Source organism: Mus caroli, chromosome 5, assembly GCF_900094665.2.
Source record: "Mus caroli chromosome 5, CAROLI_EIJ_v1.1, whole genome shotgun sequence".
NCBI classification, from domain to species: domain Eukaryota; kingdom Metazoa; phylum Chordata; class Mammalia; order Rodentia; family Muridae; genus Mus; species Mus caroli.
The window spans coordinates 9,839,642-9,858,028 of NC_034574.1; the positions used below are offsets into that span (position 1 = coordinate 9,839,642).

The 18,387-nt window shown below is 37.1% G+C and overlaps 1 protein-coding gene across 1 annotated transcript in view; it reads left to right on the forward strand.

The window, feature by feature from the left end:
- The window catches only part of Pclo (piccolo presynaptic cytomatrix protein), a 328,272-nt gene that overhangs the window by 5,320 nt on the left and 304,565 nt on the right, over positions 1-18,387 (forward strand). The window contains exon 2 of the mRNA XM_029477261.1: positions 562-2,143. Coding sequence (XP_029333121.1) covers positions 562-2,143 — 1,582 coding nt within the window. The remainder of the gene's footprint in view (positions 1-561; positions 2,144-18,387) is intronic.

Consider the following 18,387-nt stretch of genomic DNA (forward strand, 5'->3'; position numbering starts at 1 on the left):
TAAATAGTGTAGTAAACCCTGAATGAAGCTGCTCCATATTTTCCTCCTCTGAGCAAAGTCGTAGCACTTTCCAAAAATGGGTCCATAGCCAGTTTCCTGCTGTTTGGCTATCAGGTTATATATATTCCAAGATACTTTAAGACTCATCTGTGACGTTGAGTAAAAACTTCATATTAAAGATTAACTATTAGAAAAGATAAAGTAATATTGGTCTTGTACAAGAAAAGTTGTTTGGCAGTTAACATAAAAATGTACAAGCTTACTAATTAATATACAAATCTGTACAAGGTTTCATAAGGACATGCCATGCCTATGTTATGGTTCAGTGTGTACATGTATGTAAGTTGTTATTATTTAACAACTATTCACCTCCCACAGGAAGATTTTCCTGCATTACTTTGTTGAAAATGTCTACCCATATAAAAGTAACAGACAAGAAAAGTTACAGGCAATACAGGTTGCAACAAAAATTATGTCTACATATGTTTGAGTTACAAAAACATCCAATAGCTTTAAATATTGGTCTGATTTGAACTAATTTCCACTATTTCTGTTTTCTAGGAAACAAGAGTTGGATAGTAGTCAGGCTCCACAGCAACCCGGAAAGCCACCGGACCCTGGGCGTCCCACTCAGCCTGGTCTTAGCAAAAGCAGAACCACGGACACGTTTAGGTCAGAGCAGAAGCTGCCTGGAAGGAGTCCGTCCACTATTAGCTTGAAAGAATCCAAGTCCAGAACTGATTTTAAGGAAGAATACAAGTCTAGTATGATGCCTGGTTTCTTCTCAGATGTTAATCCTTTAAGTGCTGTCTCCTCTGTTGTAAATAAATTCAACCCTTTTGATTTGATATCAGACTCCGAGGCAGTCCAGGAGGAAACTACAAAGAAACAAAAAGTTGCTCAGAAGGACCAAGGGAAATCGGAAGGAGTCACAAAACCTCCCTTACAGCAGCCATCACCCAAGTTGATCCCTAAACAGCAAGGACCAGTGAAGGAAGCAATCCAGCAGGATATCCCTCCCAAGTCAGTATCCTCCCAGCAAGCAGAAAAAATAAAACCACAAGCCCCTGGCACAGCAAAACCTTCCCAGCAGAGTCCAGCCCAAACACCAGCTCAGCAAGCAAGTCCTGCAAAACCTGCAGCCCAACAGCCTGGACCTGCAAAGGCCACAGTCCAGCAACCAGGGCCAGCAAAGTCCCCAGCTCAACCAGCAGGGACAGGGAAGTCCCCAGCACAACCTCCAGTGACAGCCAAGCCCCCAGCTCAACAGGCTGGCTTAGAGAAGACCTCATTGCAGCAGCCTGGGCCAAAGTCTCTAGCTCAGACTCCTGGTCAGGGAAAGTTTCCACCAGGGCCAGCAAAGTCCCCAGCCCAGCAGCCAGGGACAGCTAAACTCCCAGCCCAACAGCCTGGCCCACAGACTGCAGCTAAGGTACCTGGGCCTACAAAAACTCCAGCTCAGCCATCTGGACCTGGAAAAACACCAGCTCAACAGCCTGGTCCAACGAAGCCTTCACCTCAGCAGCCCATTCCAGCAAAGCCCCAGCCTCAACAACCTGTTGCCACAAAACCTCAACCTCAACAGCCAGCCCCAGCAAAGCCCCAGCCTCAACACCCAACTCCAGCAAAGCCCCAGCCTCAACACCCAACTCCAGCAAAGCCCCAGCCTCAACAGCCAGCCCCAGCAAAGCCCCAGCCTCAACACCCAACTCCAGCAAAGCCTCAGCCTCAACAACCTACCCCAGCAAAGCCCCAGCCTCAACAGCCAGCCCCAGCAAAACCCCAGCCTCAACAGCCAGCCCCAGCAAAGCCCCAGCCTCAACAGCCCACCCCAGCAAAGCCCCAGCCTCAACAGCCCACCCCAGCAAAGCCCCAGCCTCAACAGCCAGGCCTGGCAAAACCTTCAGCTCAACAACCTACTAAATCAATAAGCCAAACGGTAACTGGAAGACCTCTGCAACCACCACCAACTTCTGCAGCACAGACTCCAGCACAAGGCCTCTCTAAAACCATCTGTCCTCTTTGCAACACCACTGAGCTTCTGTTGCATACTCCAGAAAAGGCCAATTTTAACACATGTACTGAGTGTCAAAGCACCGTCTGTAGCCTCTGTGGTTTTAACCCCAATCCTCACTTAACTGAGGTGAGTGCGTTGATTTACCAGTCCAAGCTCTGAAACCAAGCATTGTTGTCAACACATGAGGCCTTCTCTGTCATGTAGGCCAGGGAGTTGTCTTGATCTCTTCCTGTCTTTCTTCATCCCTTCCTCTCTTTGGTCCTTTCCTTTTCCCTGTCAATTGTATGTTTATTTTTATAAAAATTCCCTCAAATGACAATCCTAGCATAGTTCAGAAACGTTTCTGAAAATGTGGTATATAATACAAATAAGAATTGAAGATAGAAGGTGAACTCCTAAATTCACTCTGTGTTTAATACCTATATTATTTGTTATTTATGAATTGATATTGCTTCAGTTTTTAAACTGATACTCTCACTACCAGATTTTGATATTATTGTTTTATAGCTTGTTTGTTTCAGTATTTATTTATTTATTTATTTATTTATTTATTGAGACAAGGTTTGCTACCTAGCCCAATCTAACTTGAAGTTACATAGTTCAAGTTGCTTCTAATTTGTGATCTTCATTCTAAGCCTTCTAAATTTTGGTATTATACGCATTCTTGAGCCCACCCAACTCTCATACTATTAACTGAAATAAATTTGCATTTTAGAAAATGGATAATTATCTTCAATTTTCCAAAGTTTTTATTATTACCCACAATTCCGTTTTCAATTAGTGCATACCTATCCCTATTGGTGATTCTTCTATATCCAAAATGACATACTCCGCTCATTGCTGAGAGTTACTTATAACTATATGGATGAATTCACAGAAATGAAGTTATTAAAGATGACTCATCATTGATGTATAAGTTCTCAGATGTGTTTATGTCAGTTACCTAGGTAATCTACTTAACTATCAAAAGAAAGGGGACAAAGAATGAAGCAGAAGGTTTTGGTAATTATCTTAGTATTGATAAAATAATTCTCAGGTTGTAAGTACTAGCTTAGCATTTAAAGGTCTAGAGTAAAGTAGTATTTTAATAGGTTGCTATTGGGGACTAGAGAGAAGGGATGATGGAATGACCAAGAAACTCTTTGAATTGAAAAATGATACCATGTTTGATTTTCTGGGTCTGGATTATCTTACCCAGGATGATTTTTTTTTTTCTACTTCCATTTATTTGCCTGCAAATTTCATGATTTTGGTTTTTTTAATGGATAAATAATACTACATTTTATAAATATAGCACACTTTCTTTATCCATTCATCTGTTGAGTGTCATCTAGGTCGTTTCAGTTGCTGGCTCTTGTGCATAGAGTAGCAATTAGTATGTGTGAGCAAGTGTTTTGGGGTAAGATGGAACACCTTTAGGTGTGTGCTGAAGAGTACTATAGTTGAATCTTGAGGTAGATGGATTCCCATCTTTCTGGGGAACCACCACACCGATTCCCGTAGTGGCTGTACAAGTTTGCATTCCCACTAGCAATGGCTATGTGTGCCCTTTACCCCAGATCTTTGCCATTCCCAGCTGACACTTGTTTTATTGATCTTAGCCATTTTGACCAGTGTAAGAGGAAATCTCAAAGTAGTTCTGATTTGCATTTCCCTGGTGGCTAAGAATGTTGTACATTTCTTTTAGTGCTTTTTGGCCCTTTGCGTTTCCTGTTTTGCAAGTCCTCTTTTTAGATCTGCACCCCATTTTAAAAATTGTATTGTTTTCTTGACACTTAGTGTTTTGAGTTCTTTACATATCTTGAATATCAGTGCTCTATCAAATATAGAAATAGATAAACCTTTTTTGTCCGTTTGCATTGCCCGAATGGCACTGTACTTGTTATGCTGAAGCTTTTCAGCTTTATGGGGTCCCGTTTATTAATTGTTGATCTTCGTGCTTGTGCTAACAGTATTGTGTTAAGAAAGTCTTTTACTGTGTCAATGAGTTAAAGACTATTCCCCATTTTCTCTTGTATCAAGTTCACTGTATCTAGTTTTATGTTCAGGTCTTTGAACCACTAGAAGTTGAGTTTTATGCAGGTGATGAATATAAATCTATTTGTCTTCATGCTGGCTGCTTCTGTGAGCTTTTATTTGGGGAGAATATAATATATAATTAGGAATATGAAGTATTTTACCCTGAAGTCAACATTGTAGTATATGTGTGGATTGGATGTGAATATGGAGCTTTCAGTATCTGTTTTGAATCTAGACAATGTTAATTTCACATGATTGAGCCTAATATGCTAATCTGTTAACAAACCACAAAGGAAAAATTCAAATGGAAACTAGAATTTTTTAAAACTTACAGAAGCTTTGATTTAAGTAGTTTTATGTTCTGATTTTATTCTGAATGGAAAAATTACATGATATATAAATTGTCCTCTGGATCAGGGAAATATTATGAAGATAGAATAATAATAAAAAGGGATGGGGAGGCTGGAGAGATGGCTCAGTGGTTAAGAGCACTGACTGTTCTTCCAGAGGTCATGAGTTCAATTCCCAGCAACCACATGGTGGCTCACAACCATCTATAATGAGGTCTGATGCCTTCTTCTGGTGTGTGTGAAGGAAGCAATGGTGATGTACTCAGATGCATAAGATAAATAAATCTTTAAAAATAAGGGATAGGGGGTAATAATAAAAATGTGATTGAATGTGATAGTTAAAGTTTTATGTTTTTTTAAAGAGGTCTGATACCCCCTTCTCTATAGAAGTTGCTTTTAGTTCACCTGGAAGGCGGTTGTTAGTGGGCTATTGGTACATTGTGACTGAGAACACTCTGAAATAACTGACAACAGAAAATGAAGGAGTATGCGATTTAAATATCCCTAAAGGACAGTGTCCTATACTCCATTTTTAATGAAACTGTGTCAATAGTATTAATGATGATCGACAGTTGTTGTGTTCATTTGGTCATTCTTTGTTTCCTGAATCATTTTAGTTTTGTAATCAATACTTTTATTGGATTCTACGACCATTTAAATGAGCCATTGCTTATTTATAGAATTACAATTAATAAGAACAAAGTATTATGTATTTTTATCAATGATGGCGAGAATCATATTGTAATTAGGTGTGTGTGTGTGTGTGTGTGTGTGTGTGTGTGTGAAACTTTCTGAATTTTAGTAAAGTTTAATTTGGGGCCACAGTATACTCTTTTGATGATTCAAGGCAATGACTTGAAAGATGGATGGTATTTTCATTGAATATTTGCATTTATTATGCTTCAGTGGCAAGTCAGGAAGCAAAAAGTACAGTTAGACATATATGTTTCCTTTATTGTTTATATGCCCAGCATTTGGAAGATAGCTATCATTTAAATGTCTTATACATAGAAGGCATTCTGCTACATGGTTATGGGACAGACATGTGACTAAACAGGAATGCTAAACTTACCATGATTAATTAAAATATGAATAAAATATAACAATTAAAATAACACAGAATATGCATATAAATTATGTATGCTCCTGTAAGTATGATATGGATTCAGGTGATAGGAGTTATGAAATGTATAAACAGATAGAGTGAACTTCTGAAAAGGAAGCATTCATTTCCAGTGGATCAGGTTGAGGAAGGCTTCATGTAAAGGTTATCTTCTCCATGCAATGTATCAGGATAAATACTAGGAAATGTGCAGCAGGTTAGGATTTGACTAAGACCTGAACACAGAGCACTGTGTGTGGTGAGGGTGTTAAGAGTAAATCAGGGAGTGGTGTGGTGGCTCAGTATATAAAGGCATTAACTATACTTGCTGTGCAGGCCTGGTGCTCTGAGCTGGGTCCCCAGATCACACAGTAGAAGGAAATTCCTGACTCCTGAGTTTCCCTCTGATATGCATATATGCACTGTGGTATTCCCAGGCAGTCTTGTAATTCAACTTAGTCCCCTATATGTAGAGTGGAAGGCCTTTAAACTACCTGCCCACTCCGGAGAGTGTTGAGATGGGAGCTATTCCAAAAACATCTTAGGAGTCCCTGGCGGCCAGCCTAGAGTTCTGGTATGGAGAGGAAGTCAGAGCTCTAGTTCGTCTTGATGCTCCATTAATGGAATTAATCAGTACAATGCAGGCTTGCTTTTGAGTCTGCTTTCTGGCACACACAGGACATCTACTTTCTAATTAGTGACAAATGATTGCTGTTGTTTTTATGAATTTACTTTATCACTATCGGAGAATCTCCTTAGGCAACACACAGTTGTGGACAGATCTAACAGCTGACCTTCATACCTGACCATTCTTCTAACTCTTCTGAAATTGTATGATTGGAGAAAATGACTTATCATTTTCAGAACCTTGAGAATAAACTAAATGGTAGTGATGAAATTGTTTGATTTAATTTTTTTTTAGTAATTGTACATGGCTTTTGGTCAAAACTAGATGTTTAGTTAAACAAAAGCATGATGATGTTTCAAGATAAAAAGAGCAACAAAACCAAACTAGACTTTTATATGTAGATTTGCAAGTAAACCCTATTAAAAAGATGAGACAAAACATGCTTCATAGACTTTATATGGAGAAAGTGATTTCGCTAAGTCTTGTCATTACTTCTAATTTAAGAGAAACTCTGTGTGTATGTGTGTGTGTGTGAGAGAGAGAGAGAGAGATAGAGAGAGAGAGAGGGAGAGGGAGAGGGAGAGGGAGAGGAAAGCCTGTGTGTATGTGCATATATGTATATGAGTTTGTATGTGTTTATGTGTATGTGTGTGTGAATGTGTGTGAGTGAGTGTATTATAAAAGTGTGTGTGAGAGTGTTAATGTGTATGAGTCAGTGTGTATGCATGCTTGTGTGTATGTGAGTGTGTGATTGTACATGTGTGTGTATGTGTGTCTGTCTGAAGAGCAGGGATTGTTAAGAAGTCCTGGAAAAAGAATAGGAAACAGCTATGGTAAACAAGAAAAGACTAGCTAACACACTTGGGGTGGGGGAAGAACTGAAAGAGCTGTTCCAAAAGAGGAAGGTGTTTTGTTTTGTTTTGTTTTGTTTTGTTTTGTTTTGTTTTGTTTTCAATTGCTTGCTGTTTTTAGCACAAAGATTTGTTCTTTGGACCCTCCAAGTCTGAGTAAAATTGCTTCACAAACTCCCTTTATTCCCCTTTAAAAAGATGACCAGCTCACAAATATTGACCACTTCCCTTATGGTTCCATCTTTTGAAATATTAAAGTATAGCACCTCCAGAAAATACAAAAAAGAACTGGTAATATAAGTTGATTGGGTGAAGCAGTCACAAAAAAAAATATGGAAATTGTACATTTGAAGAGACAAGGAAAAACTGCACAATGAGATCTCAGAGGTCCTCTGAATCAGTAAATATAAAAATGTAGTGGGTTCATTCAGGTAACATAAATTTAAAAAAAAGATATGTGCCTCCTGAGAAAGATGTAAAAGGGTAAGTCATTAATGATCATCACACTCAAATTTCAGTGGCAGATTGGAGATAAAAGTGGGCTAGGTTATGACCTGGAAAACAAACACTCATCATTGCCCCAGATTACAGAACCAAAACAAATAAATAAATAAAATAGAAATCAACAAAGTTCTTCAACAACTTGCTTAGCATCCACTAAGTTTCATGGATGTTCTAGATTCTGGACATTTGGACCTGAACAAACTAGGCTAGAGTCTTTGCCTTCTGGGAAGGTATTCTAGTCAGCATCACAAATAACTAAAACATATGGTGTGACAGATGGTAAAAGTGTTATAAAGAAAATTCACTGCAGGAGGCTGTGTTATATACAGGAGAGGGATGGGGTGAGAGCTGTGGCTCCCTTTCTCTCAATAGAAAGTTAGTGTTTTAGGGTTAGTGGGTGTCTTGGGTTATAAATGTTTTAATGAAGCAGATGAGATAGCTCAGTGGGAAACGTGTTTGCCACCAAGCGTGATGAATGGTATTCTAGTCCTGGAACTCCTATCTTAAAGGGAAAGAACCCAAAAGATGTCTTCAGACCTCTACACAGGAACCATGAAATGTGTGTGCCATTATACAAAATATAAATAAGTATTTAACAAAGTAAATCATAAATTTAACTGAAGTTCTAGTTATTGAGTGCAATTGAATGTGCATGGTGAAAGTGGTAAAGCAAAGTAGAGCTGCATCTAGCAATGTGTAATTATATGCAGTTTTATGAATGGGATCAACGCATCATTCATAAAATTCCCACTGAATTATTCCTAGGAGTAAGTGACATCAAGTCATCTTTTGATAAAAGTCAGCTTATACAGCAAGATAGAAACATTGAGCATTGTAAATATATAACTTAAACATAAAATCAAAACTCATGACATTATAGCACTTCCCCCCATAGAATGTAAAAGCAAGTTAGTAGTGTTGGTTCCAGAGTGCCTGCATCAGTGCAGAGGAAGGAGGCTTTTACTTTTAATGGTACATCTTTGTACTACGTTTATATATTCATGCCCAAACTAAAATCAGCACTGGGGTAATCTGAAGAGTTTGCTTGATCAGCATTATTGGTTAAAAAAATGTATATGATGTTAAGGGCTTGATAAATTATTTGAATTCCATTTTATTTTAAAGAAATTCTTTAGCCCTGGTGATTGTGGTGAACGGTTTTGGTTTCTCTTTCTGCAATGACTACCTGGAGAGTTTGTGAAGAGAGAACTTGTGTTTTGGTTCACAGCTTAGCAGTTTTATTTTCTGATGATGCTAGGCCTGTGGGATGCAAGACATCATGGCAGGAACAGGTGAAGAAGCAGAACTAGTCAGCTCATGGATGGAGAGTGGAAGTCAGTGGGAAGGAGGGACGCGTTTTTCACTATATCCTTCATAGGGGTGGTCTTAGGCCCATCTCTGAGTTCCCATCACCTCTCAGTAGTTCCCGTCGTGAGGACCAGGCTCCTAACACACGGGCCTCTGGGAGACATTATAGATGCCAATTATAATAAGAATCTAATTGATGGAGTTAGGGGAATTTGTGGTTATGGATAATATGAGATTTTATATTTGAAAATAACATCTTTACAATGCTGTACCTTTACTCATTATTCGTAAATCAAAATTATATGTCCTTTAACTGGTATCATGTTCATTTGAAGTCTTAAGAGAAATGACATTTCATAAATCTAAGCACAAGATTTTTGGAAGATACAAGGCATTTGCTTTGTTGCAATGACCTAGAAATTCCTACCTCTTTTTACCTTTAAAAGTAGAATATCTTGATTATAACAAAATGAGTTTGCCATTAAAGCTAGTATTCTAATAATGTTTAACTTACCAGAAAGACAAGATTATTTAAAATTCTGTACTATTTAAATATATTTAAAATATTTCACTGAATCCTGTTCTTTTAAGCTGTCTGCCTGATCTTATATTCCCTGAGTGTTCTGTTGTATACAGCTTCATGCTATACTTACAAGCTTATCCACTAGAAGTAAACCATGACATTTTGTTAATTTTGTTTTCTAGATGACTAATCATTTCAGGTGTTTTTCTGAAGAGTTTGCTTTTATTATGTCTAGTTGGCTTGTTATGTATTATTACAACTAGTATTATGGTCCATATAGTTTAGCAATGACAGATGTTGTTCTGTGAAAGCAGATAACTAAGGCTAATGAGGTCACTTATTGAATCAGTAAATAAGCTTAATGTAGTGAGTAATAGCAACACCTGGCTGTTCCTGTCCTTTGAGAAAGCATGCATTTGTAACATTTTAACTCATGTCAAATATTAATTGCCCTTGACAAGGCAACCTGCTACATACAGATATTTCAGACTCTTTCACTGAAGACAAATGTATAAAATAATCTATAATAACTTTATAATTTTCCACAAAGTCTAAGACATGGATAGTATCAGATGATCTGAGGTCTAGTTTTAGCTCTCCCTTCATGCTTGGTATGGGAGTATAATTTACATCCTGCTCTCTGCTGCTCCTTCTGGTCACACCCTCCATCAATTATTCCTCCCTCCCCCCTTGTCCTCCAGAATACAGAGGCCTCACTCTATATTCCCCCACCCTAGCACATCAAGTCTTTGAGGGGCTAAGTATATTGTGTTTTTCTAATAAAAGCATTAACTATAAAGTATAGTTCATAGAAATATATTTTTTCATCATTAATTTATCAGTTAGAAGTTTTAGTTCTACACTTAAAATTTAGCAACACATTCAATTTATGTAAAACAAATAATTTAGTTGACAGGTGTCTTTATATATGAACCTGATAATAAGAATTCTTCGCTTGGATTGACCGGAAAAAGAAAACCACATAACAAACACTAAGCTTCACTCCAGATTTCCTCTTGCTCTGTTATATTGACAGACATCAAAATAGAATGAATGATAATGAAAACTTAGATTAAATTTGTTTGAAACAATGGCAGAGTAATGTAATTCCCATTAATAAGGATTTAAAGCACCATTCCCCAGATCTGTGTCTGTGAATATGTGTTTATATGCATCTGGGCAACAACTGAATCCTTTACAGGTTAAAAGAGGCAAAAGTTCCCTTAGGGAAATGTACGTTTTTATATATATACATACACACACACACACATTTCTGACATCTTATAAACTGCATTCTTTCTTTCCAGGCCAATGCACACAAGGTGATCCTAAGTATTAAGTTCTTAGCAAGTATTGAGTTCATTTTTTTTTTTAATCAGTCCATGAGATTTTGGGTTTATTTCAATAGCGTGGCTTATCTTTTCTTTAAAATTAGACATTTATGTAAATAATACAATAAGCTACACTTGCACAAACATTGTTTAATTGGAGCTGCTGCAGCCATAAGCTGTAAAACTGGGCGTGTGAGGCTTGTGTTTGCTGATTGCTGAAGTGAAGAGGCTTGAGAAGGTTCTTAGAAGTGTCTGATATAGCGTAAGGAAGCTCAGCGACGAGTCAGACATCCTCCGCTTCTTGTGTAACTGTGTAAACGTGCACTGGCTTTCATAGCCCTACGTTTCTTGCAACCTGGAAGAATGGAGCCTAAAAATGGGCAAACTCAATTTCATGCAATAGCCAACTTTACTCAGACCATCAGACAGTTTATACCTTGAGTGATAAGGACCCCTGAGTAAAGTTCAAGCTGTGTATAATCACAATGACAAGATGCACATTGTAAAAAAAAAAAAAAAAAAAAGACATTTATCCACAGAGGCATATAAAAGGTAGTGTAAACACTGAATTAAATAAGAGCACCAAGCAACAATGAATAATCTGAAGTAAACTCATTCTTGCTGTCACACTTGGGAGGGGACAAAAGCATAACCAAAAACCAATTCCATGTTTAGAAGAAACTGAGGTCACAAGACTCTTGTCTTGTTTCCTTAGACTTTCTCAGAAGCGCTCAGGATTCCATTCACAGGATGCCATTCTTGGACTGCTTTCTGACAACCAAATACTAAGATACTGTGAAAGGTACCCTAGTGAGTGTCAGTTTTCTGTGTTTTAGGCAACTGTGACAAACATTGATACACGCTTTTATCATTTGAAGCTGTTTGCAAGGATTAAGAATGCTATTGTTAGCATCTGGTGAATGTTGTTTTGGTTTATTAATACAAAGTGCACATCTAGCACACTTATCACAAACGATGGTCATAGCTGCTAAATTATTCAGCAGAAAACTGCAATCCACAGTTTAAGAGAAGCAACACCCAACTACTTTACGTGCTAAATAAAGATTTTTACCAAGTTACCTACACTAATATCACAGTTCTGAAGAATGCCATTATCTACATTTTAATGGAAATAAATTATTCATTGATATGCATAGCTACGGAATATGAGCCATCTGCAGCCAAACTGCTGCTGGGTGTGACTGTCTCTGTGGGAGGCATGTGTCATGTGCTCTGGGCAATCCTTGAGTAGCAACAAGCATAGTCTGCTCTGAAGCTGGGGCTTGCATTCTTACTTGTAGTGTTGCTTTTTTTTTAGATCTGCTGTCTGGTTTTACTGTATTTTTTCTATTGCATTCAAAATTATGTAAGTTTTTCCAATATATTTTTTGAAATAGATTGATATATAGGAGAAAACTTTGTAATAGTTTATCATTAAAAATACCCCAGGTTTATGTGGTACCCAACACAAATATGAATAAACATGGTAAGTTGGCCATTCCTTTTAAAGTGTAAAGATTGGAGATAGAGAAACAATCGAAAAACACACTTAAAAATTAAAACACAAAATTTCAAATTTGTAATTAAGGCATGGCAGACTTCAGTTATTGAAATAGTAAGTGCTAAATAAAGACATTCAATGCCATTGTTGAAGACGGGCTGCATGTAGGTAAAGATCCATAACCTCACAGTGGACAGAATCACAAGCTTGGATCAGAGAGGTTGAGAGCACTGACTTGCTGGAGTGGATAGTCCCTTTAGGTGCTATGATTTGCAGAAAGATTCACTGTAAAACAAAAGAATAAAAGAATAGATTTTATTGTACAAACTCATGATGAAAGTATGATTTAAGGAAAACATACCAACAGTGAATATGAACACTAGAGTATATCAGTCTCTATAGCAGATATGAGCACCAGTGGATATCAGCCCTCGCAGTGAATATGAATACCAGCAGATATCAATTCCTGCATTGTTATTTTGATGTTCTCTTATTTCAAGGACATCTAAGTTGAGCAAACCATCCATTATAAATTTTAGGTGAATTTTAATCTTATTTTAGTGGAGCTTTGTTGTTGTTGCTGTCTTGGAGGGTACTGTTCGTTTGTTTTAACCATTGTTGTGTTGTAAGGTTTACATTCTATTCTGAGGCTAAACACATTAGTACACATGTCTTGAAATTCTCAAAGAATAAAAAATGTGCATTCTGAAAAAAATTAAAAATATTACTTCAGAATAGGAATGTGATTTTTCTCTGGATCTCTAAAATCTACTTTTGATATTATTGGCTAGATGTATTGAGGTCATATCTTTACTATTGTGGGCATGAAGCTAAGAGACATAATTTTTGGTTGATCAGTGGTTTTGGTACAACTTTTAAATTGGCAACTATTTCTTGAAATTCTGTATGAGATAGTCACAACTAAACCTCTTTAGTGGTATAAATAAGACATGGAGTGTTCTCCCCAAACCTTAGCCAGTGAAACTAAAATTTTGTATTTCTGAGGTCTGATCCAAGGGCTCAGCGGAAAGGAGATCTTGAGCCTGTAGTAATCATGGTGGTTTATTAGGTTATTGTGTGTAGATCTCTATTAATACACAGGGTACTGGAGAATGTGCGGAAGCACTTCCTGACCTCTACCTTACCCGCATGTATGTAGCATATTAAGTCAGGACACCGCGTGAGTAGCACTGCTGGGCTTTTCTTTGAGCTTCCCATCTCGAGGGGGGTAATTGAGTTAGATTATTAAATAAATTGGCTTTAATATTTTTTATTTTATTTATGGATTTTCTATAAACTAGTCTGTCAGGAAGTTAAAGTTTTGCTTTCATCTTGTATAATCTAGAATTTTAGTATGTTCAGCTTGAGACCTATTTAATCATGCTGTAGACTTTCCTTTTAGTACAAACATAGGAAGTGTAAGAGTATTTCTAGGACATGATGGCAGAAAGCTCCTGTAGCATCAGTGTTCAACATTCTGTTTTCAAATAGATGTAGATGGTGAAAATGTACCACCTGGGAGGGGTACTGCTTGTGACAACGAAACATGGAAAGTTGTTTAGAACATCTCTGTGAAGTCAGGAAGAAGCGATGGGGACTAATAGGTTTCTTTTAAGAAATTATTATTTCTTTGGGAAATTCATGCTCTCTATTTCATTTATATTCCCTGTGCCCAATCTTCCCAAGTTCACTCCTCTTTCCTACCCATCACTTTGTCACTGTTGGTTTTTTAGGTATAATGTCTGGTGTTTGATGCCCATATATTCTTGAATGCAGCCATTCACTGGAATATGGTTGACTTACATGGGGCTACTTGCTTAAAGAAAACAGATTCTCCCTTTCCTAGCAGCTATCAATTGTCAGTAGCCAGGAGCTAGGGGTAAGTTTTTGTGACTAGCCCCTCTCTTCATGTTGATATTTAAGTGTGTCATAAGTTTTCACAGGACTTGTGTATGTTGTCACAACCAAGATAAAGAAATGCCCTATGATATCCTTTTCTTCATAGTTATCCATGGGCTTCCAACATATGTACTCCTTTGCCCCACTTCTGCAGTGATCTCTAAGCCTTGGGGAAGAGTCTGTGACATAGATGCTCTGGTTAGGACTAGGCATTCCTTAGTCTCTTATTTTCTGTACTTGGAGCAGTGGTGGGGCTCTATGTTAATCCCCATCTGTTGCAAATGGAAGATTCTCAGAAGAATGTGGAGAGATGCATTGGCCTATGGGTATAATTATGTTTTTAGGAGTCATTTTAATACTATATCCTTTTAGCAGTATGACAATTGTAGGAATCCTATTACCATCATAAAGAATATGACCTCCACAGACTCTTGACCCTAATAATGATTTCACATTTCCTCTTGTGGAATGGAACACAAATCCTCTCAGAAAGTACTTATTTCCTTCCATGATGTTCATGCTGTTATGACATCATGGGGATGCTTTCCGAGCCAATGACTTTGATACTTCATGGGATTTTTAGCTGGTTAAGATTGCTGAGTACTTTCCTCATCCAAAAATGTGCACAGAATGTTCTAGCACTGTGAAAACTGTTTTGTAGGAATGAAGTTTCTAGTCTGTACCAATGTAGTATCTTCATATGCTAAGACTCATGCATGTGGTATCTTCAACTATATGTTCTTATTGTCAAGTTCGGAGAGTCACCAGTAGCACTGTAAATAACTGGTAATATTTCTGAGCACATGAGACCTCACTGACAAACAATTCAAAAGAGGTAACCCATTCCAGGCACTGTGCTTTTTATTTTTATCCTTTGGGTTTTCGTAGGAGTGATCATTTTTCAAAGCTCTCACTCATGGCTATCATAGAATAAAGATACATTAATAATAAGTGAGGGGGCAGTTGTTGGAGATATGGCCACCAATGTAAGGGCAGCAAGTATTTTCATTGATGTTGGTGCAACAGGTCACTCTGCTCATCTAGCGTTAGGGACAAGGGCTCAGCTTTGAAAGAAAAATAATGAAGTTACTATGTCCAGATACAAGAAATATTTGTAGCTATGCAGTTATAGCACATTCTCCCCAGTCTAAATCCACATGGAAATGACTCTCTTGTTCAGAATTACAAGATTCTATTGCTATTTGTATGGAAACACATAACAAATACTAAAGGGTCTATGCTGGCTATTTTCACTGTGGTAAGCCATAGCATAAAAAGAAATGCTACAGTAAGCAAAATTGAACATTTTTAATTTCTAGAATTTGTATCAGCTAGACAGCTTTGTGTTGGTGATAGTGAGAAGGTCAAATCCACATTGGGGATCAAGAGAAACATAAAGGAGTCGGTTCCATTGGTTGTTTAAATTCTTTGGGAGTTTGGACATAGATCTTGGCATAGTGTAACTATGCAAGTACTAGCATAAACATCGACAGCATATCCTAATAGAAAAAGCTAGAGATAACCAGTTCTTGTGTTCATCCTAAGTATTATTTTATGGAAGTATAAATTAAGGTCTGAGGGAGAGAGAGAGAGGGAATGGGAGAGGGAGAGACAGAGAGAGACACAGAGAGAGACAGAAAGAGAGAGGTTTGAAAAGTGAAAGAATAAATGAATAAGTGGGGAATTATCTTTTATACCCAATGCAGACATATTTAGGGAATGAGAATTGTAAGTGAGCAACAGAGGGCAGTTACATTATTTTTGTCCTGTGCTCTTTTATCTCGGTGTACCTTGTAGAAACATAACTGGTGTCAAAAAAAAAACCTATTTTTTTGGTTAAGTATGTGAATACTGAAGCTGGTTGTAAACTTTATCATTTGCTCAGTGTATTAAGGCACATGCTTGTGTGTGTGTGTGTGTGTGTGTGTGAAGATTGTTAAGTACTGACATAAGAATCACTTAAATATTCATGAGATAAGGCCAAGATAATAAATTAAAAGGAGGCTCTTTCTAAACCATCCTTAGAGGACAAGAGACTGTATAATCAGAAATGCAGGCAATGATTTCAACTCTTATTTTAGAAGTAAAGCAGAATACAGAAGGATGAAATGTTCATGGATTGTTATAAAAATAAAAAAAAAATGCACTGAGGAGATAAAAGATAAGGCAGTGAAGTATATTTAGTGAAAGGATGTACTAAGAGAAGAGAATTGTCTGAGAGGGGGCAAGTCACACATGTATCTTATTTCCCTTTCCATAACAATTGCATTCAAGTGGATGTTCACTTATAAACTATAATCAATCACTTAATTTTAACCATATAAAATGCATTTCTCTGACATTATTTATATTAGACATTATCTATGTTGTGGTAGTATGAACATTTTAATGTTGAACAAAGATGCACATAAGAGCTAATGATGGACATGAAGCCCCAGTGATCACACTGCAGAAGAATTTACAGTATTACTCATAAGTTCAAGTTCATCACCTCAACATTTCTATAGGTACAAACACGAGACAAAAGCTAGCAGGAAAGAAGAAATCATCACAACAGTGTCAGGTACTTCTTTTCTGTCTCCAAACTCTTAGTGTTACATTATGCTTTACCATGCATTTTCTGACTTCTCCCTGAATTGAAGCTACCAATAGGTGTGGAAGTTTTATTCTCTCCTTAAAAGGCATGTGCGCTGTTCAAAGTGCAACAAGCAAGTGAAGCAATGAATAGTGATTAAGTTCACATCCATATTGGATATAACAACTGTTAATAATAATAAAAGGGAATGATGTGAATAAGAATTAGCCCTAGAAATATGTAATTTATATTCATTAACTTGAATATCCATCACATACTTAACAGATATTTTGTAGATTAGGTAAAAATCAAATACACTACTTATAAAGACTTGGGGCTCTAATCATATTTTCTTTTTTTTTGGTTAAGTGACTATGAGCTAAATAAGTCAGGATGTGGAAAAACACATGAGAAAAAAATACATTGCAGCACATTTCTAATTGGCTGTTTGGGTAGTGGGAACCTGTTTATTTACAGAGGTCTTTCTTCATCAAGTTTCATTGGAATGGAATGAAGGATAATTTAGACCTCAGGGCTGATGTCACCAAAGAATTTACAGAAGCAGTGATTATTTGTTTTCTTTTATGATTTCAATCATTATTTATAAAAAAGTTTACTCTTCACAATGCTTCAGGCACGCGGGAAGGTAAAGATACAGAATACAGATATAGCTGCAGATGTAGCTGTGTGCATAGAGCTTGCCTGGCATGTGTGAAGCCCTGGGTTTAATCTCCTATAGTACACAGGCCTGCAATCCTGGTCCTACAAAGGTAGACGCAAGTTACTCAGAGGTCCAAAGTGATCATCATCAGGACAGTGGATCTGAGGCAGGTTTGGGCCATCTCAGGCAATGTTTTAAAAGTTAAAGGTAAAAATATGAGTGTAGAGGTGCCTGACACTTTTACTGAAAACAAATTTAAGGAACTCCTAACTACTTATCACAATTATTTAAATTTTTTAATTTAATTTTTACAATAGAAATAAGACATCTTAGAATTGTCCAGTTCAAAGTTTGATGTTTATGAGATGGCTAAATCATTTTATATTGAGTCATGGTTTGAAAAATATTTGTTTGAACAACCTGTAATCCCCATACTCAGGATACTGAGATAGGTAGATACATAACAATACCCTGTGTCAAAATTAAAAATATCAAAGAAAACAGTGCCTTTATATCCTTACGAAAAACTGATTAAATTTTGCTACAAAAGATAATAGCTTGAAAATGAAGAATATGTTATTTGGCAAGTTAATACTTTCCTATTACAAGCTAGTTGACCTTTTCCCATTGCCTATGGTTTGAGTACTTCAACCCCCTACCATGCTGTAATATATACAGAGAGCTTTGGTGCCAAACTCTTAGCACTGGTTACTCTGGATGGATAGGATTAGTATATGGTAGAACTCAAAATTCTAAATTTTGCTGACAATATTTTTTTTTTTTTCGAGACAGGGTTTCTCTGTATAGCCCTGGCTGTCCTGGAACTCACTTTGTAGACCAGGCTGGCCTTGAACTCAGAAATCCGCATGCCTCTGCCTCCTGAGTGCTGGGATTAAAGGCGTGAGCCACCACGCCCGGCTAAAATTAGCCAGGTATCTTTTTTTGTTTTGTTTTGTTTTTGTTTTTTGTTTTTGTTTTTTTTTTGCTGACAATATGTAAAATAGTCTCTATGAAATATTTTTGAATCATACAAAATGTTAGATAGGCATGCTTTTTTAAAAATATTTTTTATTAGGTATTTTCCTCATTTACATTTCCAATGCTATCCCAAAATTCCC